The 26,218-nt window shown below is 40.3% G+C and overlaps 1 protein-coding gene across 5 annotated transcripts; it reads left to right on the forward strand.

Moving 5' to 3' along the window:
• TNNT1 (troponin T1, slow skeletal type) lies at window positions 1-24,985 on the forward strand. 5 transcript variants are annotated; one of them, XM_075280166.1, is made up of 13 exons: window positions 4-24; window positions 1,143-1,175; window positions 2,676-2,708; window positions 7,469-7,492; window positions 13,603-13,624; window positions 15,111-15,171; window positions 15,806-15,922; window positions 17,888-17,965; window positions 19,770-19,883; window positions 20,040-20,149; window positions 20,811-20,901; window positions 20,992-21,032; window positions 24,731-24,985. In XM_075280166.1, the coding sequence occupies exons 6-13, from the start codon at window positions 15,115-15,117 to the stop codon at window positions 24,774-24,776; spliced, it is 654 nt and encodes a 217-aa protein (XP_075136267.1). In that variant the 5' UTR covers window positions 4-24; window positions 1,143-1,175; window positions 2,676-2,708; window positions 7,469-7,492; window positions 13,603-13,624; window positions 15,111-15,114; the 3' UTR covers window positions 24,777-24,985. The 5 variants fall into 5 exon arrangements, with proteins under 5 accessions (XP_075136264.1, XP_075136268.1, XP_075136267.1 ...); XM_075280167.1 differs by lacking the exon at window positions 2,676-2,708 and having other exon boundaries at window positions 2-24; XM_075280163.1 differs by lacking the exons at window positions 2,676-2,708; window positions 7,469-7,492 and having other exon boundaries at window positions 1-24.
• Window positions 24,986-26,218: the final 1,233 nt, after the last annotated feature.

A 26,218-nucleotide genomic window follows, 5' to 3' on the forward strand; every position in this document is an offset into this window, starting at 1 on the left:
AAGAAGAAGAGCAGGAAGAAGAAGGTGGGGTATATTTCACAAAATCTAATTTTAACAAATATTTTCAGACAACCCAATGAGCAACACAGAGAAAGAGAAATAACTTGTCTTCTTGACTTTATATTTTTCTCATCTTAAATTCTATCCATTCTGGGGATAAAGAACGTCATCCTAAATAATACTGCCCATAACTACCTGGAGGCATAGATTCGACTCCTGGGAATGAGGACTGATATCTGGTGCCAAGTTTCCACCTAAAATATGACCATGAGACAGCTAGGTTACTATGGACATGCTACCTGTCCATCAGTTATAGCCTTCAATATGATGTTGTCAGGCAGCAGATCCTTAGCAACTAGTCTGTCTCATGTTACTTAGGCTTCATCATATGAGCCAAATTGCCACTGGGCTGGGAACTGAGCAGAGCCAGTTGTCATGACAAGCTTTCTTTTATCTCCAGTATTTTGTCCAAATAATTCTATGTAGAGAAACCCTTTAATAGATCCTATTGGAGGCAATTGATTTTAAAGCATAATAAATTATGTGTGTTTGTATGCAGGCAAGCAAGCTTTTGTTCCATAGGTCACCCTTTATAGCATATGGTGTGTTCCCCAGCATTCAGTCCACCACCATCCATTCATTTATTCATTCATTGTAGTCCAGATCTGTTATCTACATGACAAGCTCATGCTGATAAACTGTATTTGGAATACATTGATGTGTGTATGCCATATTTCCTAGCTGTCTGCTATGACTCTTTTATGAACCGAGGTGTAACATGAGGCTCCTGGGCCCCAATGCAAAATCTGTACCAGGCCCCAAACTATCATTTATAGTACAGGTCTCCCCATATTGGGAAGAGACATCTTATGGCCCCCTAAGGGTATGTTCACACAGCAGAAAATGAAGAGGAATTTCCCTTCATTTTCCACAGCCACATTCAAGTACCCGCGATGGGATGCTGAAGAAGGGCAACTGCATTCTGTTGCGGCTTTCCACTGCTGTTTGGTCCCAGATGAATGGGATCCTGCACCCTCTGCAACCCCTCAAGTTACACCCCTGCATTTTTACCATAATGCTTGCTGCTCTTTTACTGACATTCTTCCTTTTTGCTTTTTTTGCCTTTTCTTTGCATTGGGCAGTGGCTGAGGAGCCTGAGCCGGAGGAGGCAGCAGGTATTAATGCTTTGCTTTACTGTTTTACCATATGGACGAAAGAGTGCGGTCACACAAATCTGGTAAAAACCACCCACAATGCATTCTGGGATTTAGTAATAGAAGAAGTAATATTTGCAACATTGCATCTAACCTGAGAACATGTCAACTCTTTATTGAAAATCCCAGGAGTAAGCCTAGGTGTCAATCCTGCAAATATGACTCAGGATCAGGGTTGTTTTAATGCATTGGGGGTGCCCTGTGCAAACTTTTTGAAAGTAGGACCCCCAATACCCACCCATAACTTAATTTCCCCTGCTCCTTCAGCCACAAATCTTAAATAAAAAAATAAAATAAAAAAAAGAGTACTCACTGAACCGCGTTCCCACAGACCTGCATGCTCCAACTGTATTGTCTGTGGCTCGGTGCTCATTGCCCTTCCCTGACACAGACATTATCAGTAGAGATGAGCGAACAGTAAAATGTTCGAGGTTCGATATTCGTTTCGAGTAGCCCCTCAATATTCGACTACTCAAATCGAATATCGAACCCTATTATAGTCTATGGGGGGAAAATGCTCATTTCAGAGGTAGGCAACGTTTGATCAAATTATACTTACCAAGTCCACAAGTGAGGGTCAGGCTGGATCCTCCGAGAAGTCTTCTCCAGGCAGCGTCCCTGTGGCATCTTCCGGATCTGAATTCACTCTGCCAGGCATCGGGCCTGGGCATAGCCGACTGCGCATGTCCGCACTACAAGCGGGCATGCGCAGTCGGCTCTGCCCAGGCCCGATGCCTGGCAGAGTGAATTCAGAGCCGGAAGACGCTGCGGGGAAGCTGCACGGAGAAGACTTCTAAAGGTAGGAGAAGAACCAGCGTTGATTGGCCGACTGTATAGCATTCGGCCAATCAATGCTTGTTCTGCATCGAACTTTTCCATTCGAATAGCGAGTGGTACTCGATCGAGTACGAGTATTTAGAATACCGTAGTATTCGATCGAATACCTACTCGATCGAATACTACTCATCTCTAATTATCAGTTGAAGTCCAGATCTGTTATCTGCATGACAAGCTCATACTGATAAACTGTATTTGGAATACATTGATGTGTGTGTGCCATATTTTCCTAGCTGTCTTCTATGACTCTTTTATTAACAGAGGTGTAACATGAGGCTCCTGGGCCCCAATGTACCAGGCCCCAAACTATAATTAATAGTACTGGTCCACCATATTGGGAAGAGACATCTTATGGCCCCCTAAGGGTATGTTCACACAGCAGAAAATGAAGACAAATTCCCCTTAATTTTCCACAGCCACATTCGACTACCCACGATGGGATGCTGAAGAAGGGCAACTGCATTCCGTTGTGGCTTTCCACTGCTGTTTGGTCCCAGATGAATGGGATCCTGCACCCTCTGCACCCCCTCAAGTTACACCCCTGCATTTTTACCATAACGCTTGCTGCTCTTTTACTGATATTCTTCCTTTTTGCTGTTTTTGCCTTTTCTTTGCATTGAGCAGTGGCTGAGGAGCCTGAGCCGGAGGAGGCAGCAGGTATTAATGCTTTGCTTTCCTGTTTTACCATATGGACGAAAGATTGCAGTCACACAAATCTGGTAAAAAGCACCTGCAATGCATTCTGGGATTTAGTAATAGAAGAAGTAAAATTGTCTTAGAGCACAGACCTAAGGGTCCATTCACATGGAGGAAAATGGTGAGGAATTTGGTGTGGAATTTCAGCGCTGAAAAAAAAGCCTCCCATTGACTTTAATGAGTTCCTTATTCTGGTATCAGGAAGCCCGGAGCAGTAGGACATCACCCAAATTGTGGGGCTATTCTGCTTAAACCAGGGCAGCTGAGGGGGCCACCGCAAACATAGGGCCCTCTCTAGCTACACTTTGAATTTATGGTTAAAGTGGCCCTGCTCGGTTTGGTACTAATTCTCCTTATGGAAACTGCCAAAAAATATTCAAATTAGCTCTCCTCTGGTAGGAAACAAAACTGCTGAAGGCACCAACACTATAGGAATGTAGTTCCTCTTGGACACTCCATTTCAAATGAATGGAGTGGAGCTTGTGTTGTCTGACCATCGCCCCATTTTGAACGGGGGCAAATATTCCCCTTTCTCCTGATCACTGGGGGTCTAAACAGTTGGACCCTGGATGATCTGCAAGTTATCCCCTATATAATGGAAAGAAGATAACTCACTTTTGTGGGAAAACATCTTTAGAGTATAGATGAGTGGGACAGGCACATAATATTAAAGGTTTATAAATCGTTAATACAGCTTCATCCAGAATACGCAGCTCCGTGTGTAACCGCAGTTTTAGTGGACCCAAAGAATGGAGAGGCTATGCTAGTATGAAGCTAGCATAAGACAATTGTAGCTAAATATAACAATATGTTTACTTAGGCCTGGTTCACATCTGCGTTTGGTATTCCAATTGGGGAGTGCACTTGGGGACCCCAGAACAGAATACCGAATGCATTGACCAGCAGTGAGCAATGAGAGCACACAGATCCCATAGACTATAATGGGGTCCATGTGTTTTCCACAAGGTGTTCCCACGAGTCATGCGGAGAGGAAAATAGTTCTTTTCTCTCCGCATGACTTGTGCGGAGACCGCGCGGAGAACACATGGACTCCATTACAGTCTTTGGGGTCCGTGTGCTAAATTGTGCCCAGAGAGTACTATACTGTACTTTGTATACATGAATCTAGGGTAATTTAGTATTTCAGTTATAGTCCATATAGACATGATTTATTTTTTTGGATGTTAGGGTTGAGAACTTAGGTTGAGTACTAGGGCTGAGCTTGTGATAAAAATATAAAGCAGTGAGCATAGGGCTACATGTAATAGGGCATTGTCTTAACCTAATGAAGAGAACAGATCATACTAAACATATGTAACTGTAGTCAATGTCACAGGAATACAATATGAGAGGCACAATATTCAGTATAGAACAGGCGCAAGGTTTCACAGGAAATAAAAGTATCACTGTGACTTCCTCGCCGAGTGTTAATTTCCTGATTGCTAATTTTAGTTGATAACATGTTACTTGCATAACCTTTGCTTCTGCTTAATACAGTCTTCTCTTGGGATTGATTCCATTACCAGAATTACTCCTGAACAACACATATACTAGTATACTACTAGTATATACTAGTATATAATAGTAGTAGTGTAGCAATCACTGAGGAGTGAATTATTGCAGATTACTAATGTACTGTATCATTTACAGTACAATTTAACCCAACATATGCCACACAAATGACTATATCACCAGTTGACTTATTTTGTACAATAAATATATACACATATATACTTTTTTGCAATACCACTCTTGGTATTTCACAATATGACGATTATAACTCATACTGTGATAGACAGATGTGACCAGGGGTGAACCTAACCCCTCTGCTCCCTTTTTTTGGCCCTCCACACAGTACATAATTTCTGATTTCTGGCCCACCACATGGAATACGACCCCCATGCCGATTTTAAAAGAAAATACCGCCCCCAGTTTATTCCATGAGACTCTGCTGAGACCATTACCTGAGGTCGCCTCATGGAAGGTGCACCCCTGTATAGACACTACATGATAATACACACATATATACTATTTTTGTTGGTTTGAAGTACTAACAAAGTAGCTTAATACAGTTTGTAATACTTGGATTGCGTACGAAATATGTTTCGTAAGATAAAACTGCCATCTGAAAACATCTCTTTGATCCTTCATGATCCAATTATTGAGCATGAACATGAAGCTGACTATAGGAGAGTTCATTTGGTAAAAAATCCAATAGACCACATGTTTGTGAGCGTGAGCAGATTTAGTGCATCTATATCTACTGTCATTTATCATATGATAAACTGCAGCCCTTACATACGGGAGACTGTTCTAGTGTCTGCCGAAAATCGTTGGTGGAAAAAGTCCTGCATAGAGGATGATCGCTATGAATGGTTCTCTTGACTTTCCATCACTATGCTTTATCCAGTTAATCCAGCCTACTGTATATAAAAGTGTTCCAAACCATAAAATAGTAATATTCACCATATGATAACATTGGCTGTAGCGGCTCTATGTTGGGTTGTCCTGCTGATTTAAAAAAAAAAACCCACAAGGGCCAGTGTCCAGGCTCCCCTGTTCCTTGGTCCCTTATGACACACAAGAAATTTGCATTGTAAATACCTTTTTGATAAGTTTTTACTTTTTTAATAGTTAATCTTTGGTTGACATAGAGCTACTTGGACAGATGGAGAAAAAGCTCCTTCAATTACAGTCTGGACACAGAGTAGTTCCCATGTACATTACACCTCTCAGTGATTTTTAGTTCTTTTTTTTTTGCTGTAGAAAGGTTTTATTTAGATCTTAAAGCAACACTAAAGATGAAGTGAAACGCTCATGAAATAAAAAGTGAATGCAGATGTTTATTCTCTAGGTTGCAAAAACTAGAGAGAGGGAAGACAGTTTTCTGATCTTCCCATCAGTAATCCCATTGACGAACAATACAACACTGTCTCTGCTCCAGAAAATTATCATGGTAACCGCAGTGATTATAGCCTGCAGTATTAATAGTAGTACAGCGTATAACGCCCCCATCCCTCACAATGACGACTGCGCTGCCTTCTAACAAGCCAAGATGACTACATACCGCACAGATCTCTCCATTCTCAGCTTACACTTTGCTTTACATTCACAAAATCACATCACAAAATCAGTCAAAAGATATTATGTGTTGAAACATAATAAATATACAATTGACACAAAGGACAGCCTGAACTTGACACCTGCACTATGTGCAATATATAAAATTCTCTGCAATTGTTTATGCTTTACATACCCTATTCTTTAGTTCTCGACAATCCTTTTAAGGGGCTTAAAGTGTGTGATATCTGTATCTCCTGCTTTGTTTGTCCCCCCCTTTGTTCAGTAATTTTGTTCAGATCTGCTTCAGAGTCTCTGTAAGGCTAAGGCCCCTCTTTGCAGAAACACAGCTTTTCGCGTTGCAGATTTTGTTGCGATTTTTTAAGCCAAAGCTAAGAATGGCTATAAAAGGAATGTGATATATAGAGGAAGTTCTTATACTTCTAACTTCTGCTCAATCCATTCCTGGACTTGGTACAAAAAACCGCAGCAAAATCTGCAATAAAAAAAGCTGCGTTTCCGCAACATGGTGCTTTAGCCTAAGAGACTCTGTCGCAGATTCCGCCGAAAATTAGCAGACAGAAAAGTCCTACACAGAATTTATGGAGTCCGTGGGTAACCACCGTTTACCGGGTGGGTTCTCCTTCGTTTGGGTCCCATGCTGGATACAAACGACAGAAAGCAGGCGCAAGTGAGAACCTAGCCGTAGGCTTTATTCACACCTGCACTCGAGTTTCCGTAAGAGACTCCATCATAGATTTCAATGAAAATCAGTATAATCGGTTTCAGTATAATACTGCCGGAAAACTGGCAGACCCCATTATACTTTATGGGGTCTGCGGGTAACCGCTCTTTTAGTGGGTGGTCTCTCTGTCATTGGAATACCATGGTGGATATGAACAACGGAGAGCATGGCGCAAGTGTGAAACTAGCCTTTAGAGGACATAGGGGCACTGTTTTCCCCTCAGAAAGATTGCCATAAACAGTGATCAAGTCTTATAGGACCCTGCAGTGCTCCCCTGGGAAAAGGTATTCAAGTGAGTGATATCTCCTGCACTACTATTCAGAAATGCAGTAAACCTATAGGTCCATGTCAGCCCTTTAGACAGGCCACAGGATGTAAAATAAAGCAGACACATCTTGTTGTGTCCCAAGGCCTATCTAAAAGACTGGAAATTGATGTATAGGATCACTAATAAACCACAGACATTAGAGCTGTACTGTATAAACTCCAGTAGGCGGGGTACAAAGCTTCAGATAACTGGACTCCTGTCTTTAAAGTGAATCTGTAAGGTCCAAAAGTCCTCCACAACCAATAATAATGCCATGTAGGGGTTTTACTAGTAGAAGTAGCAGAAATATTTTATATAGACCTCAAATATTTCTTGAGAACATGAATTCAATATGTATGGCCACTTTCAGAAACCAGCGTGTATTTTGTAACAATAGGTACTCTTACAAAGCATTGCTCTTCCTACAATGTACCTCTGTTGCTATTGCCACAGTATCTATTACTGCTTGTGATTTGTTCTTCATTTGTTTGTTCCATATTTTTACCACCTGTCTACGTGTCTTGCTCTGCTGCTGCTATTCTCTGCCATCTTGCTTTTGCCTGCCTCTCCTGCCATCATGCTGTTTGTCACGCCATTCTCCTCGCACAGAAGAGTATGGAGAACATGTAGAAGGTAATAGATAATGTTGCATTAGAAAATATAAAAATAGGGAGTTACAGTCCTATGAAAAAGTTTGGGCACCCCTATTAATCTTAATCATTTTTAGTTCTAAATATTTTGGTGTTTGCAACAGCCATTTCAGTTTGATCTATCTAATAACTGATGGACACAGTAATATTTCAGGATTGAAATGAGGTTTATTGTACTAACAGAAAATGCGCAATATGCATTAAACCAAAATTTGACCGGTGCAAAAATATGGGCACCTCAACAGAAAAGTGACATTAATATTTAGTACATCCTCCTTTTGCAAAGATAACAGCCTCTAGTTGCTTCCTGTAGCTTTTAATCAGTTCCTGGATCCTGGATGAAGGTATTTTGGACCATTTCTTTCTACAAAACAATTCAAGTTCAGTTAAGTTTGATGGTCGCCGAACATGGACAGCCCGCTCTCAAATGATCTGAAAACAAAGATTGTTCAACATAGTTGTTCAGGGGAAGGATACAAAACGTTGTCTCAGAGATTTAACCTGTCAGTTTCCACTGTGAGGAACATAGTAAGGAAATGGAAGACCACAGGGACAGTTCTTGTTAAGCCCAGAAGTGGCAGGCCAAGAAAAATATCAGAAAGGCAGAGAAGAAGAATGGTGAGAACAGTCAAGGACAATCCACAGACCACCTCCAAAGAGCTGCAGCATCATCTTGCTGCAGATGGTGTCACTGTGCATCGGTCAACAATACAGCGCACTTTGCACAAATAGAAGCTGTATGGGAGAGTGATGAGAAAGAAGCCGTTTCTGCACGTACGCCACAAATAGAGTTGCCTGAGGTATGAAAAAGCACATTTGGACAAGGCAGCTTCATTTTGGAAACAAAAATTGAGTTGTTTGGTTATAAAAAAAAGGCGTTATGCATGGCGTCCAAAAAGAAACAGCATTCCAAGAAAAACACATGCTACCCACTGTAAAATTTGGTGGAGGTTCCATCATGCTTTGGGGCTGTGTGGCCAATGCCGGCATCGGGAATCTTGTTAAAGTTGAGGGTCGCATGGATTCCACTCAGTATCAGCAGATTCTTGAGAATAATGTTCAAGAATCAGTGACGAAGTTGAAGTTACGCCGGGGATGGATATTTCAGCAAGACAATGATCCAAAACACCGCTCCAAATCCTCAGGCATTCATGCAGAGGAACAATTACAATGTTCTGGAATGGCCATCCCAGTCCCCAGACCTGAATATCATTGAACATCTGTGGGATGATTTGAAGCGGGCTGTCCATGCTCGGCGACCATCTAACTTAACTGAACTTGAATTGTTTGTCCAAAATACCTTCATCCAGGATCCAGGAACTGATTAAAAGCTACAGGAAGCGACTAGAGGCTGTTATCTTTGCAAAAGGAGGATCCACTAAATATTAATGTCACTTTTCTGTTGAGGTGCCCATACTTTTGCACCGGTCAAATTTTGGTTTAATGCATATTGCGCATTTTCTGTTAGTACAATAAACCTCATTTCAATCCTGAAATATTACTGTGTCCATCAGTTATTAGATATATCAAACTGAAATGGCTGTTGCAAATACCAAAATATTTAGAACTAAAAATGATTAAGATTAATAGGGGTGCCCAAACTTTTTCATAGGACTGTATGGTGACCATACCTTTTGTTTTGAATTTCTTTTCTGTCTCGTTTTTAATGTCTTCGTCCATATATATATATATATATATATATATATATATATATATTTATTTACATATACAGTATATATATATATATATATATATATATATATATATATATATAATTTATTTATTTATTATGCTTACTTGTTTAGTGCCATATACAGTATATATATATATATATATACACTTTATACTACATAAGATATACTGTCAGCCACTTACAATATGCAGTAATATATTTATCTGATATACAGTATGTAGGTATAATTCGCACCACATGAGTGAGAAGATGACACCATTGTAGAGATAATACATACATCAGGGTGACATATACCGTTACATTCCAACCAGAATGAAAACATGTAGAGAAATGGAAAGTGTAGCAGAATAAAAAGTGTGTTATATTATAAAATTACTAGCATTTCAGAACTAATTTAAAAAAAACCCATAGAGGATCTTCCCACAATCCCAATTCCCTCCCTCAAAACTGAATTATCAAACTAATGAATCCTGTAGGCAGCAATACTGTGGTACTTCAGTGGGGTTTTGTATTCTCATTGAAACCAATGGGGGAGATAAACTTAAATGTGCCAAAATTGGCATAACTGACATAATTTGCAATAAAAAGTGGTGTACATGCTTTATGGCTTATTTACTAAGTGTTTCAGACATTTCCTACCAGTTTTTGCACCCTGTCTGACAAAGTGGATGGAACTTATCGAAAAAAGTTGGGGCTTGTTAAAAGGGGCAGTGTTTAACACCATGTGCCAAAAAATGCTGCACAATTTTGGCACATTGGTCCCGGTCTAATATGTGACACTATATACAGCAATATTTGAGTGTACTTTTTTTGTCAAAAACTAAGCCAACTAGTAAGTGGTTTAAATTTAGACTAGACAATTTGATACATCTGGTACAGTATAAGACTGCAGTCTAAAACTTAGACAGTATATCTGCCCCTATTAGTTCATATTTCCAATGTTGTTTTTAGACTGATTGCAGCCACCACTAGGAGGAGCTCAGGAACTTACTGTATACTGTTTATACACATGCGCCTCCTAGTGGCGGTTGCAGGTGGTAATACAGAGGATTTGGTTGTATCAGGCCTGGTTCACATCTGTGTTCAGTATTCCATTTGGGGACTCCGCTTGGGGACCCACCGAACGGAATACCAAACACATTAAAAAGTGGTGAGCAATGCGGACAGAAAAGTATTGCTTGAAGTGCTGTAACATCTCTGCCTGTTCTGGTCTCTGCGCCACTCTCTGCTCGCATGCTGCGGTGCAGGATGCGTGCACAGTTTGATAGCTTGCTTAGAGTTTTTGGTTGCATTGTCTGAACACTGTCCTATTCCTTCACCTTGCTAATTGATTTTTCCACCACACCCGTCTCCTTCACCTTCATTTCCCTCTGCTCCTCTAAGAATTAAGTTTTCTTTTGGTTTAGGGCGGGTTTTTCCTCCCTATTTATTCTTGGTTCGCATTCACATTGTTGCTTGCTATTGCCTCGTGCTTGCTGGCGTTTTCTCTTGCTGTTTTGTTACTTGTATTCTTAATCCTGACATTGGCTTTTCCTATTGACTATTCTTTTGGACTTCGATTTGGCACTGCATTGCTCGACTGTTACCGAACCCTGGCTAGCTGACCTCCCTTTGTTGTTGTTTGTCTTGTCTACGTTTTGTGTGTCACATATATAGGAAGGGATCATCTTCTAGTTGCCGCCTATTACATAGGATAGGGCCTGGCAAGAGGAAGGGACAGTGGGGGACTTCAGCTTAGGGCTCACTGTCTCTTGTGCCCCTTCTTCCAGGGTTCTCAACTACTGGGGAATTGTCATCTACGCACTGGGGAACTGCTGTCTGCACTTCCCTAACAAGTGCTTTTTTCTCTGCCTGATTTGTGCGGACATCATGCGGGAAACACATGGACCCCATTATATTGTTTGTGATCCGTGTGTCTTCATTGCTCACCACTTTTTAATGTGTACGGCATTCCGTTCGGGGGGTCCCCAAGCAGACTCCCCAAATGCAATACCAAACGCAGATGTGAACAAAACTTAAGACATACTAAGAAATTAAGAAAACAACATAATGTTGAAAGTTCACTTTAGAGTTAGTGGAATTCATGGAAGTGTCCGCAGACTGTTTATAGTCTATTGTGAGTGGTGTAATTTTTTATGTTTTTTAATGTATCTATATAACATAATATAATCAGTCCAGATTTTCCTAGCACTGCTTAGTATATCTTGTCCTTTCATTCTGTACTGAATTAAGCTGAAGGCAATTAGACATCTTCAAAGCCAATATGTGAACTGTGTCAGTGCATTTGTTCCCATAAAATTACTTTACAATGCCAGCCCCTTTTCTTCTTGCGGATGGTTTGTGGTATGTGTACAGGGTAATAAATTCATGTTCTAGGATCAATGAGAATGCCTGAGGACATTATAGATCTTATACTAATAGATTTGAGATTGTCCTGACATCCGCTAGCTCATGTATTATAACTATTATATGTCTAATTTCTATAATGTTTACCGGAATGTACCAAATATGAGGCTTATTCCATAAAATAGAACTTATAACACAAGTATTGACATGCTTGGCAACCAGTGTGCACAGAGCTACAAAGCTTCTATGTCTGGTAATTTTTCATAGTTATAACATCTATCTCTTGAAAAGAATCTCGGGCTATTTCTATTATAATATGTATAAAAATAAGAAGCATGGGAGCGTGAAAATAGTTCTGGAACTTTAGTCGGTGTCTAAGGCAATGTGCACCAGCTTCAAAGTGTATCCCAAGGGTTTGATGCATAATTTGTTCTCTGTGCAGCACAAAAACCCTCTAGATATCTCAGTAGCTCAAAGCCACAGTTCATATGTGGCAGATTTGTTGTAGAAATTTATACCCAGCTTGTTGCAAAATTGTAGCTAGGTTTTTGTTACATTAGGAAAGAGTTTGCAGCTATAGGTCTATATCTAAATGTCCTGGGCAAGGCAGACTGGCACATGCCCCACCAGTATGTGACCATCATATATATTTTACATAACTGCAGATGAATTGCAAATAGCCAACACAAATCTAGCACAAAAACCTGATTAAGGTTGTGGGGAATATATTGTATATCAATATAGTTGTGATTTAGTAAAAACAGTGTCAGACATAGTGCACTAAAAGTTTTTTTCAGACCATGCCTAATGTTTAGATGCCTACCCCCTGTTTACTCACCAAGCCCATTATTTACAGGTCTAAAATCCGGACAAAAAAAAAAAATTGGACAAAATAGTGCAGCAATTTGAGCTATGTTGTTCATTATAATGCCAGGGTACCTAGACTGCATCCCTTCATATTGTACACCAGACTACTGCACAAAATCTCCATATTTTATTCATAGATAAATTTATTGATGGGCCCCTAAACCTGCTCATCTCCCCTATGGCCCCACCCAGACACTTTGTGCCCATACATGCACAATAATAGTGCCCTTCTTTGTGTAACACATACCGTAGCATAATGTTCACTGTGTTCCCACATCGTCTATTGCCCTCTTAGTGATCTTACCACAGTACAATATCTCTTAGAGGCCCCATACAGTATAATGTCTTTCTTGTAACGCCCACACAACATCATGCCCACTAGTGACCTCTACACAATATAATATCCCTTGGCAACCCCCACACAGTATAATGGCCTCTTGTAACCCCTTCCATATAATGGCCCCTTAGCGCACCTCAAATGGTATAATTTTAAAAAAAATAAAATAAAAATAGTACTCATCTTGCCCCTACACCCCCAAAATAGGTCCCTTTCACTCTCTACTGTTAGTGGTTCAGTAAGACCAGTGCAATTACATCACTACATCACACCTGCCTGCATCCAAGCCACCAGCAGCAGCAATATGGGGTGAATGGTAGAGCAGGGAGCTGACAGCTTCCAGATTCACCACTGAGTTCAATTCAATCTGTGTCTTGAGGATGCACATAGAGTTGAAAGCATGACAGATCTTTCTGGGAGTCTGGGAGGTCTTCCCATTTCAGCAGCCTCCCCTGAAAATTTGGGGATGTTGGCAGATATGAGTTTTAGTTGTGCATGTTCCATCAAAGACAACACTTAAATATCTCTACTTTACAGCTTGTTTAAGACACATGGCTGTCACAGCAAATACATGTCTGACAGGCTATGAAGCTGATTCAATCACCGGTGATCAGTTCACAACATAAGCGTTTGAGGGCAGGGACCATTTTGTCTTTTGTTGTGTGTACCAATAGACACCATGTTTGATGGGAAATTAAGTGATGTTAAATTGGAAAATCCGACATCAGAGGAGACTAACACCTTCCCTATAGGCTTGTGACAGGGAAAAGATTATATCATGACTCATGTTACTGTCAAATATCATTATGCTGAATGCTGTAATAATATTATATGTCCTTTTTGTTAACAGAGGAGGAGCGCCCCAGGCCAAGGTAAGCATTCTCCATCTCTGCTGACACATTAACCTGTCAACCTGTCAGAGTTCTTGTTCTATATTAGATCTTGCTAAATTTCAGCCTTGTCACTAATAGCAAATAAACTGAAGAACATCTGAGGACAATTTGCCAGCAGGGAATTATTTTAGTGAATGCAATTGTTTGGAAGACTATGAACATGCAAACACAAAGCAAAACTAGTCAAAAATGTTAATATTTTTTTTTAATCATAGCATTGCTGAAGTAAAGTAGCAGGGAGGGCATATACCCAAGTGCTAGGTGTAGGGGGCACCAGCAAGCATTTGTCATACTATTTAAGGAAAGTCTAGACACAACCTTAAAATTGGCAAACCTTAAAATATAACTTTGAATACATATTAACATCTGACACCTGACTAAAAGGAGTATACTGGGAGCAGCACAGGTAATGCCATGCTGTTCACCTGCCATACGATGTGCACCAGTGCAGTACCCAAAGCCACCTCTACACTATGTATGGCAAGTGAGCAACGAGGCTCCTGGAATTGTTAACATTAACATGGCCCCTATACAACTATAGTACCCACAATGGCAGTTATCAAGAATATGGTGAAAAAACAGCTCAGCATCCAAAATGGAAACAATACTGGGAGAAGCGTGTTCTTGTAAACATCTGAACTGATGGGTCCTAACATTCTGATCTAAGGGATCACTGAGGGTCTAGCACCAGGTCCCCTGTTCATCAACTGTTTGAAGGGACCATGCTGCTTTTGTGAGCGCCCTCACACCTTCGTTCGTAATATGTTTCACCGTAGCCCACACACAGTATAATAGGCTTCACATTGACTCCCACACAGTATAATGCTCCTCAATGGCCCCCACACAGTATAATATTCTCCACAGTGACCCCAACACAGTGTAATATGTTCCACAGTAGCCTCCACACAGTATAATATGCTCCACAGTGGCCCCCACACAGTATAATATGTTCCACAGTAGCCTCCACACAGTATAATATGCTCCACAGTGACCCCACAGAGTATAATAAGCTCTACAGTGGCCCCCACACAGTATAATATGCTCCACAGTGGCTCCCACACAGTGTAATGTACTGCACAGTGACCCCATACAGTAAATGATGCATGCCAATTTTTCAGGAATACCTCCATTTAGTTCTAGCAATCACAGTAGTCAAACCCCTGTCATCAGACATGGGTGGCATAGCCTAATAATATGTCATCAATGTACTTGATGAGCCAATAGTTTAAGGAAGTAAGCCTGTTTGAGCAAGAAAATGTTATCATAATGTTTATGACTTATAGTAATAGAAATTGGAATTGTCCACCAAACACTGGAAACTTAGGAGTACAAAGGAAACTATATAGATTTATTTTTCAAAGTACAATGTTTATAATGCAAGGTTTAATACCACCTTACTGTACTTGAGAAGAGAAATATGGTAATATGTAATACTGCTTTATCTCATATTTTCTCCCATTCACAGACCCATGATGCCCCAACTTGCACCTCCGAAAATTCCAGAGGGAGAAAGAGTTGATTTTGATGTACGTTACACATTTCTAATTAATTATCACTATGAGAGCTTGTCAGGATGACATGTTATATTATAGGTTATATTATATGTATAACGTATCCAACTATAAAGATCATCTCAAATTCTAGGAAATGTGATACCTTAGGGAGCGTTCACACTACCGTTGGTGTCCTACAGCTAGTGTCCGTGCAAAATCTTGCGCGGACATTAGCATCGGACACCAACTTTGTCCGTTATATTTTGCATTGATTTAAATGGACATCGGGTGCGTTCTTTTACAGTCTGTGTCTGTCCTTAACTGTCCGTTCCCAAAGATGTCCGAATTTTCAAGCGGACAGCAAAAACCTACATGTCGGGTTTTGCTGTCCGCTTGAAAAATAGGACATCTTTGGGAACGGACAGTTAAGGACAGACACGGACAGTAAAAGAACGCACCCGATGTCCATTTAAATCAGTGCACAATGTAACGGACACAGCTAGTATCCACTGCTAATGTCTGCGTAAGATTTTGTGTGGATATTAGCATCGGACACTAGCTGCTGGACACCGACAGTAGTGTGAACGCTCCCTTACCAGTATTTCCAGTATTTCCTTACCACTAGTATATGAATAAAACTTCATACTGTCAACATCTACCATTTTAGGATATTCATCGGAAGAGAATGGAAAAAGATCTCCTGGAACTTCAGACATTGATAGATGTCCATTTTGAACAACGTAAAAAGGAAGAAGAAGAATTGATTGGCCTAAAGGATAGAATAGTATGTATATTGGCAATATGTATAGTGACAACATCATGTGAAAATGTAGAAGAACCATTTATAATATGTGCCCCTTTCTCTTAGAGAGCATTTGTCACCAAAAACCAGTATATCAACCCAGGTCACACATATCAAACTGTTTTTCCCTTGTCTATCTATTCCTCCATTTCCGAGATCTCTCCATTTCTGTTAACATACCAATGAGCTCTTTAGAACATGGAGGATATTGCTGCTTACTTTCTGGAGCAATGAGAATGCCCTTGTTCCTCCAAGGAGCTCATTTTCATATTGACAAATACATCAATATCTCAGCAATGGAGCCGCTTTTTGCAGAAATCCATTTAGTATCTTCTGTGCCAACAAATTCCATGTTAGTGCATGTATTAACAAGTGGAATCCAGATAATAGCATATGTATTACCCCCACCCTATGAGGATATTAGCTGAGTGATTGACAGCTCAGGTGTGGGAGTATGCGCTATACACAATCATACACAATACATGAGTATTACAGTGGGAGAGGTTATATTTGCTTTAATTGATATGGAATAAACTGGCTTCAAAGAAGCCATTTGTTATATCTGTCTTCACAATAATGATTTTACATGTTCTATACTTAGCTTTTATCCCAGACAAGGTGAACCCACCAGTTTTACTGAAAGTTAACACCTTCATTTTTTTTTAACAAAGTAGAAGTACTTCTGGTCTCATTTATACAACTTTAATTGGTACCACAGACGTATTTGAGGAGGAGGTGTAGCTGTAAAGGGTGTAGTGGTAGCAGTTGCATTGTGGTCCTGATTCCTTGGGGGACACAAAGACCCTCTACCACATAAGAAGACACTAGTGTTATACTATACGTGTGGTCCCTGTTATAGATTTTGCTCTGGGACCCAGGAGATCGGAGTTTCAACTCTATTACATGGGGCATTGACTGGAGAAATTATTGTGGAAGGCTTTTATAGGAATGCTCATTTCTGATAACTGTTCAGTGTAAATGTGGCCCTGGTCGCACAGTTATAAAGCAAATACTCATTTGTCAGGTGATTTGTCACATCTTTTATGTATCAAGATATCTCTGTTTTACCTGCACAATCATGCTATCATTGGCAATATATGGGGTTTTTCTGCATGAGTCAGCCTCCATCATACAACTTAAAAGGTTGATGCAAACAGTGTTGATTGAATATTGTCAATCGGTCCTACCCTTCCCCTACATAGGACCTTATCCTGTAAGGATACACCAATCGTAAAGTTCCATAATGTACCATATGTTTGACCATAAGTTTCCAAACATGTGAAACAGAGATTTTATTCAACCCTACATAGATAGATAATGTTTTTAGTATCCATTGATTTATATAGGGAATATTGGCACCCATAGAATCCAATGAAGTAAGGCAAGCTAAGCTATGGACCTCTCCTTTGGATAACTTTATTGCCATACAGATGTAAGTTTGTACAAAGCCATAGCACAGTAATTTGTAAACTAAGTTGCCCATACATATTAAATGAATATTGGGTGCTAGGAGGATAGCTATAGTAGTAGCAGCCTCTACTGGACCGTGGACCTGAGGAGGTCCCAAAGGTCCCTCTGCCATACAAAATATATCACTATTGTACATGGCACAAAGCAGGTAGGGGCCAATTTACAGATTTTGCATTGAGACTCATGAACTTCCAGTTATGCCCCTGTTGGGTACCCATCTAAAGTGTATGAGGCTGCCCCAACTCTACAGTGTCAGCACATGTTGTTCTCAGGGAAGGCAAGGAACTATTTCCTTCTACTTATTGAGAATACACTGATGCTTAGAAAGGCTATGTCTAGATGTGTGTAGCGTGATCAAGAGGAATAGCTGTTGAATGGATGACCATTCGGCTAACAGCTTTCTATGGTGTATGGCCACCTTTAGTTCTTTTTATTAGGTTAATAGACAGCCTTAGGCTAAATAAGTTGTCCTTTCAGGAACATAGAAGAGCTGAACGGGCAGAACAACAGCGTTTCCGCACTGAGAAGGAGAGGGAGAGACAAGCCAGAATGGCGGTAAGTAAACCATACAACAGCTGGTCATATTATAAAAGCTACTTCCAGCATAAAGTGCAGATAATGCTAATAGAAACCAAAAAAAGTCCATTTAGCTACAAGTTTTACACATAAAACCCATTGTATTTTTCTTTATTAGCAGATTTTAATGACTGACATTTTTTTGTGCTGATAATCAATTCAAAGCTATGTTATTTGTGGTAAAATAGCTTCACCTAGACCTAGATGTTATTTCCAGATACTACTTACAGTAACAAGGCTGGAGCAGTCCTCCTTAAATTACTATTTTGCTTTCTGCAGTCTCATGTATCCGCTGTTTTTGCAGGTTAAGGTGGTACAAACTACATTGTCTAGCTTAGAAAACCCAATAACACACACCCTGTTAGGGAATTCTGAATTAATAGAACCCCTTTTGGCCAAAGTGGAGAATGGCTTACTAGTTAGATACTCTAAACCAGGGGTCCTCAAACTGCGGCCCGCGGGTCACATGCGGCCCGCCAAGCACTTCTGTCTGGCCCCGCCGACAACGCTGGCAGGCGTGCATTTAAAATGAAGCTCCTGGGGAGCTCGGGCCAGGCCATGGAGCGCACTTCACTTTACCTATTGGAGGACACCGCTCCTGATGTCTGTGTGACCTGCTCTGCCTCCGGCCCACTGTTTAAAAAGTTGGAGGACCCCTGCTCTAAACTGACCGCTAAAACAGTGGTTACACACAGAACCAGGCAGACCTCATTGACTATAATGGGTTAGTTGGGTGTCCCTTATTTTTAAACGGAAACTGGCGGAGGAAAAAGTCTTACATGGAGGACACTACAATTACCGGTGGACACTGCACCAGAGCCCCCAACAGGTGTGAACATAGCCTTATTGTCAAGGGATGCTTTCACAATTGCTCAAAGCAGACGAACATGTCAAGTAAGATCAGGATACTGAGATTTTGACCAAATGTTATTTCAATATTTCAGTAACAATAACATAGCCCCATGATTTGGCTACGGAAAAGACCCCAAAAAATCTTTAAAGGGTGACAATTTTCTGGATGGGGCACTATTACACTAGATTCACACTACATCAGGGACCTGAATGACAGAGAGCTGGACCACTAAGACAGCGGTTATACTCTGAGCCTGGTGGACCTCATTTACTATAATGGTGTCAGCAATTTTAAAATTGAAAGCGGCAGAGAAAAAATTCCTGTGCGACGAAGTCTCCGACGCAGATGTGAACCCAGCCTTAGACAGCAATTGCATTTCAGTAACAGTAAACATAAACATCATGTAACAATCACATGAAATGAATAGTGACAAAGGTCTATTGTACAACCTGTATCATGTCATCCTCTTATTACGAGTATTGCAGAGCGATCAGGTCACTTCGGAACAGGCAGATTTACTTTCTCTTATTTGAGGTCTGTGATCTCTTCTATTTTCTCCTGAGTACTGTTCCCATTTTCAGTTAAGAAAAAAATAGCAGAAGTGACCTTAAAAGCAATAGTTTGAGCAAGCATCAAGGTTTTGTATGTAAAATGTGTCCGAGCAGTATCTGCAAAAATTGTACTGTGCTGAGTTAGATCTGGCAACTTCACATAATGTCATTTTTTGTGGAGGTTCTGTCTCGGCTCAGGGCAGATCTGGATGTCACAATAATGTGTGTGGCCCCAAGTCATGGGCAGCACTTTTCGTCAAAGCCAGCATTACCACCAGGCAAGCAAGGGCAAAGTCTAGGGCCTATTAGTGCTGGCGCTGTTACATGCTAGGGGCATTTTTCAGAACTGAAGGTTAATGCAAGAAGTTATACTTTATAGGAAGAAAAAATGAGAAAGGAAGAAGAAGAGGCTAAAAAACGCGCCGATGATGATGCCAAGAAGAAAAAAGTTCTCTCCAACATGGGAGCCCAATATGGCGGTTATCTAATGAAGGTAAGTCATCATCATGGACAAAATAGATTCTCATTAATAAAATGTAAGATTTTAGAATAATGGTGTGTCTCCTAGACATAGCATGCATAGAGTTAATGAGTACATAGTAATTGGATGGTTGTGGATTTTGTACGTAACCTTTTATTTTCTTCTCAGGCAGAGCAGAAGAGAGGGAAGAGACAGACTGGTCGAGAAATGAAGAGAAAGATTCTAGCGGAGCGGCACAAACCCTTATGCATTGATCACCTGAATGAAAACCAGCTAAAGTACATATTATACATAAGAGGAAGAAAATATGTATAACATATCTCAAGTAGTATAATTGGAAGCATGCAATAGTTTCAATTGGAAGTATCTTATATGTATATATGGCACATCAGATACCTGGCCAAGCGGAGGGTTTGTTTCCTGTCTGAACAGTATGAGTATTTGGCATACAAGTTTCTCAACTTTGAGACAGATATAGTCAGCACCGACTTCAGGTATATAGGGCGCTGCGGTGACAGAGTTAAAGTTGGTTTCCTGCCTAGTCCACACTGAAATGACAAGTGAAGAGAAGCATATTGTCATGGACCCCTGTGCCAAGATGGCCCTTGTATCTTGAATAGATCCGCCTTTTGCTACCCAGTCAGGACTGTATAATGTGAGCAAACAATAGTACCATACTATCAGCAAACAATACATTCATATAGTGACAGCATAATACTCATATACAGCAATCAAATAATATCACCATACTGAGGACAAAAATGTCATTGCAGGGCTACAGTGTGGACTGTAAGATATTATAAAGCAAGACTAGAGCAAAAAGTTTGCAAAAGGTCTCCATATTACTTATATGACATATGATAGAAAACATTATAGAGAATTTTGCGGCTGATTTATATGGAAACTGATTTCTCACTGATGATTTCTTTATTGTTACAGGGAGAAGGCTAAGGAGCTCACAGACTGGATGTATCAGCTCGAGTCGGAAAAGTTTGATCTCATGGAGAAGATGAAAACGCAGAGATATGAGGTGCTGTAAAGAAGAGGCGACATATATAACATATGTATGTGCATGTATTTTAGAAGTCTGCAACTGAAATCATTATTTTTTTTGTTCTAGATCAACGTTCTATACAACCGTATAAGTCATGCACAGAAATTGTAAGTATCATTCATTCCTAAATATGAAAATATCTAGTAGAAGATTGTTAAGTGTATTTTCGCTACGGGAGATGGTCTGACCACCAGTCCAGAGCTTGCTACACAAGAGATCAATCTCTCCTGTGTGGTTGATCTTCTGTGAACTATACAATTGTACTAGCAACTATCAGATCTCCTGTAAGTCCTCAGGCACCTTTCTCCTACCCAGCGCCATCCACAAAGTTCCACTGTATGTGCCCCAATATATAAAGCACTGCTGAAGATATCATCTCTGCCCTACCTAAGGTAGTAGGAGTGCCTTGTGCAAGAATGCAGATGATGGGTGAGTCCATACAATAATTAGGTAAAGCCATAAGACTTCCCTGACTCACAATATTAGTGTGTGATATGTGTACAATGTCCAGTACATTTGTATGAGATGGAACTCCCCACACCTCCTGCTTGTAAGCACTGACATGGAGAAACCTATCAATCACAAGCAGGGGAGACTGGTTGAAACTGTTGAAACTACATCATTTAGGGATATACTGAGATTTTAGGGGGTAGAATTCACCAATGTCACCAATCTAACACTGGCTGCTCTTAGAGCGGAGCACAGTAAGTACTGTGTGCAGCCTGCAATAGTAGAACTAAATCAAAAGGAAAGAAGGAATCAAGGCTAACCATGAATGGCGCATCAACTAAAACAGGTGTACGCAAGCCCCTATAAGTTATTCCTAAATAATATTCTATACTGCACAACATAGGCATAAAAGTAGGGGTGCTTCTTTAAAAGGAGCCAAGTATCTCTGTCATGCTGATCTCTCTGAGGAAATTACAAATCTGCGGTTTTTGTTCACTGATGCCAGCAAGAAATCCATTGATGCTCATGATGTGCATGCTCCTGTGCCCACCAGTCACTGATTGACAGATTTCTCCCTGTAGACAGTAATGGATGCCAGCTGGAAAGGGCTTATACATTTCAAATGATGTTTGCACAGTTAGGACACGCTGACATAGGAGCAAGGAAATGTGACAGTATGAAATATATAGAGAGAGAGAGAGCGAGAGAGAAAAATTGGGACTTAAAATTTTAAACGTGTTCACAAAACTAAATGGACCTTGAAGAAATGGATGCTGTGTATGTGTTAGGCTCCTCTGTCTAATATTAGCTGCATGGTAAGTCTGGACTTATGGTTATATACTTAAATAGACGTGACAGGAGGAGTGACAAGATCTCTACAAAATAATAGTTTAGCATTTGAAAGTGCAGAGATGCAATGGGATGGTGAAATTGTTTGACCTGATGAAGGGGGCAGGATATGTGTTACCTTTGTTGCTTCCTTCTGAGTCAAAAAGGTTTATGGACCAAAACTGTGGGAGTTTACACAAGGTCTGGAGATTTCTGCATGCTATCAATAGGGAACCAAATCCACTGATAAGATGTAGACTAATGTATTGCATGCTTCAGCAATGAGTAAGCATCATTCTGCACAATACTGAGGGCTTAGTGGGGCCAAAGAACACAAGCACATTCTTTTCATGATCATCCCTGTCAAGCAGGTCTATACTGACAGACATATGTTAATGCTTTTCTCCATTACATTTTAATAACCAGGCAAAATCCCTTAAGCTGGCCATACATATTAGAATAAAGGGGTTCTCTACGCTAGAAATATTTATGATCTATCTTTGGGTCATCAATACCAAATTGGTGGAGGTCTGACACCCAATATTCCCTCTGATCAAGGGTTCTCAACAGATATACAGGGAATGGAGCAGGAAGCAGACAGCTCTGTTCTCCTTGTAGTGAGGGCAGCACAATGACTAGCACTATTGCCTTGCAGCGCTGGGGTCTTCAGTTTGCATCTGACCAAAGTTTCTATGTTCTCCCCGTTGCATGGATTTCCTCCCAAAAATATACTGACATATTGGCTTCCTGTAATACAATTGACCCTTGTGGTATGAGCAACTGTAAAGCAGCCACTAACTCTCCTACTCCACAATGCTTTCTGTGCTTTGAGTCCCTTAGTGACAAAAGTATATTACAAATTGTTGTTTTCATAGTGACCATATCAGGCACTGTGGTTCAGCTTCTATTCATTTGAATGGGGCTTAAACTGCGCTGAAATGAGTTCACTAGCAGTGCACAGCAATGTCTGCTTCCTGCCCCATTCTCTGTGCCTCAGCAGCTGAGAGCTTCTCACTGATGGGGGTGACAGGTATCAGACCTCTACAGATCTGATATTAATGACCTATCTATATTTTTACCCATTATATTTAACCCCTTTAGGCTAAGGCCCAACGTAGAGGGCCGCCGCTAAAAAAGGACTACTGGAAAAACTGTGGCAACATTGTACTGCGTTATTTTCCGTTATTTCCATAGGTATGATTGACATGCTGTGATTTCTAAAACTGCAACGGTTTTGGAAATTGTAGCGTGTCAGCAGCGCGTTTTTTTTGTTTTTTTTTGCAAGGTGTGGATGGGATTTGCTAGAACCCAGATTTTGAAAGGACTGGCCTACCATCTATTGCGTATAAGGAGTCCTGATTTATCCTCAAAATATAATGTTGCGGCAAAGAATTGATAAATTTTAATATAACGCTGAATCTTTGATTTTATTGGAGATAAGCAGCTGTCAGCTATATGAGCGACTGGCTATTGGCTATCTAAAGAGTACGGTCAATTTTAGGCCCAGCGGTTTTTTAATCAACCCACTGATTCTGCTTTAACCTTTCCAAATCACAACTAACTCAGATCAATGCATGAGAAACATATGCTGAACTCACGGGTTATGGCCAATGTAACCCTTGTAATAACCTGAATGAAGTGGCAGCATTGCTGGGTAGACACTGTGCCATTTCTGCCTCTGCCATCTTTTTCTTGGCCTAATTTGGCCAGTGGCCAACAGTATGACAGTAGGTGACAAGTCACTTATCTAGACCTTCTGCCATTATATTTGGTGGTCATCAAGGGTCACAGAAGTTAGGGGACCACTAACTGCACTTGGATGGCATATCCTAGCAATATACCGTCATGTGTAGTAGGATAATACTTTGTTTCTGGTAACATTTCTGGGAAATCCCTGTCATAGATTGTGTATTAGGGGATATATTTCATGTTAAGCCTCTGCTGTCTGGCACACAGTAAGGTGGACATGACATATTGTAATGTGGACTAATATCCTGCTAATATGCAATAGCAACAATAATCAATGGCCTCAGATATGGCATCATATAAGTGAATGGATTGTAAATCTTGTTCCAGGTTATAGTCATTTTTTTTGCCACAGATTATTTATTTCTCTACAAATTTCATGTTCAATGTGCAGCACAGTGTTACATCTGCTGTGAAAATCTGCAACACTGTCTGAATGTCTGGTGGACCTTTGCTGTGATAGGTACATAAGGTTATCAAATCTCCATATATTGTAATGTAAATTGTCACATACGTTTGGTGAAGGACCTGCATGTGTGAACACACACATATAGAGTATTAAAAACTTATGACATGGAAACAATGATCCCTGTGAAACACATATCATTTCTTATGTTGTCCAGTCTGTCTTGATGGACAAAAAATATTATGTGTAAAGCAATGTTTCCTATACTTAAAGCAGAACAATACCATAAATACCTGCCTAAAAAACAGTTGTAATAACACAGGTATATAATATTCATACAGGACAATAATTGATATTTCTTGTATTTCTCCTTAGCAAAAAAGGAGCCGGGAAAGGACGTGTAGGTGGACGTTGGAAGTAAAGGTCCATTATGGTGACTATGCCAGAAAATATTATGCCCATCCTCCAGGAATACATCTTGTGCCCTATATTCTATCCGACATCTATAGGAGACAACCATCTGAGAACAGTGACTTTCTAAATTGTCTTTTAATGCTTAGTTAAGTACAATGTGAGCTCTATGTATTCTAAGTCCAACAACCACAAAAATATTCCTTGCTAAATAAATAGCCGTGCAAAAACATCTGTCTGATTTCTTAGGTTTTGCATGTCTCAGAAATATAGATCTTATTTTGGTTTACCACAACCCTCGGAGAAACTGATGTGTGAATTATTATCATTGTGGTCGCCTTACTAACTCTCACAAATGAAATCTTTTAAGTTTGAGAAGAGTCTAATGGTCTAATCATGAATCATTACAGCAGCTGAAGTTCAATTCACTTTTGTGGTGATAGCGAACATCTACAGTGCTGGTGTTAGGGGCAAAGTAGGCCTATATATCTATACACATACATCTATGTCTATTGTCTAGTGCCAGGTCTATCTATATATCTATCCATAGACATCTATGTTTGTTCTCTAGTGCCTCGCCTATCTATACATATACATCTATGTCTATTGTCCTGTGCCTCGCCAATCTATCTATCCATAGACATCTACTGTATGTTTGTTGTCCAATGCTATCTATCTATATATCTATGTTTGTTGTCCAGTGCCTCGCCTAATTATCCATCCATAGACATCTATGTTTGCTCTCCAGTGTCTCGCCTATCTATCTATACATATACATCTATGTTTGTTGTCTAGTGCCTCGCATATTATATATATATATATATATATATATATATATATATATATATATATGTATGTTTATTGTGCCCACATCTATCTTTCTATTAGAGATGAGCGAGTACTATTCGAAACTCTTGTTTTGAATAGCACACACCCATAGGAATGAATGGACGCAGCCGGCACGCAGGGGGTTAAGTGGCCGGCCGCCGGCTGCTTCCATTCATTCCTATGGGTGCATGCTATTCGAAACGGCTGTTTCGATTAGTACTCGCTCATCTCTAGATAAGATGTAAGGTGTTGCTGGAAATTACGACTGATCTAGATACACAGAGATAAGAAACACATGACTTATCAGAGATCCGATATGGCAAACATTAGTTTTTTCTGATTACTACAGTGCCTAATGTAAAGAAAGCACAACACTAGATATGAGTGAACACTATTCGAAACAGCCGTTTCAAATAGCACTCTCCCATAGAAATGAATGGACATAGCCGGCACGTGGGGGGTTAAGCGGCCGGCTGCCGGCAAAGTCTGCGTGCCGACTGCTTCCATTCATTTCTATGAGAGCGTGCTATTCGAAACGGCTGTTTCGAATAGTGTACGCTCATCTCTACACAACACTAAAGTTGGCCAAATGCTTTAGATAGCTGTTATTTGGCTGACATCTAT

Source organism: Leptodactylus fuscus, chromosome 6, assembly GCF_031893055.1.
Source record: "Leptodactylus fuscus isolate aLepFus1 chromosome 6, aLepFus1.hap2, whole genome shotgun sequence".
NCBI classification, from domain to species: Eukaryota; Metazoa; Chordata; class Amphibia; order Anura; family Leptodactylidae; genus Leptodactylus; species Leptodactylus fuscus.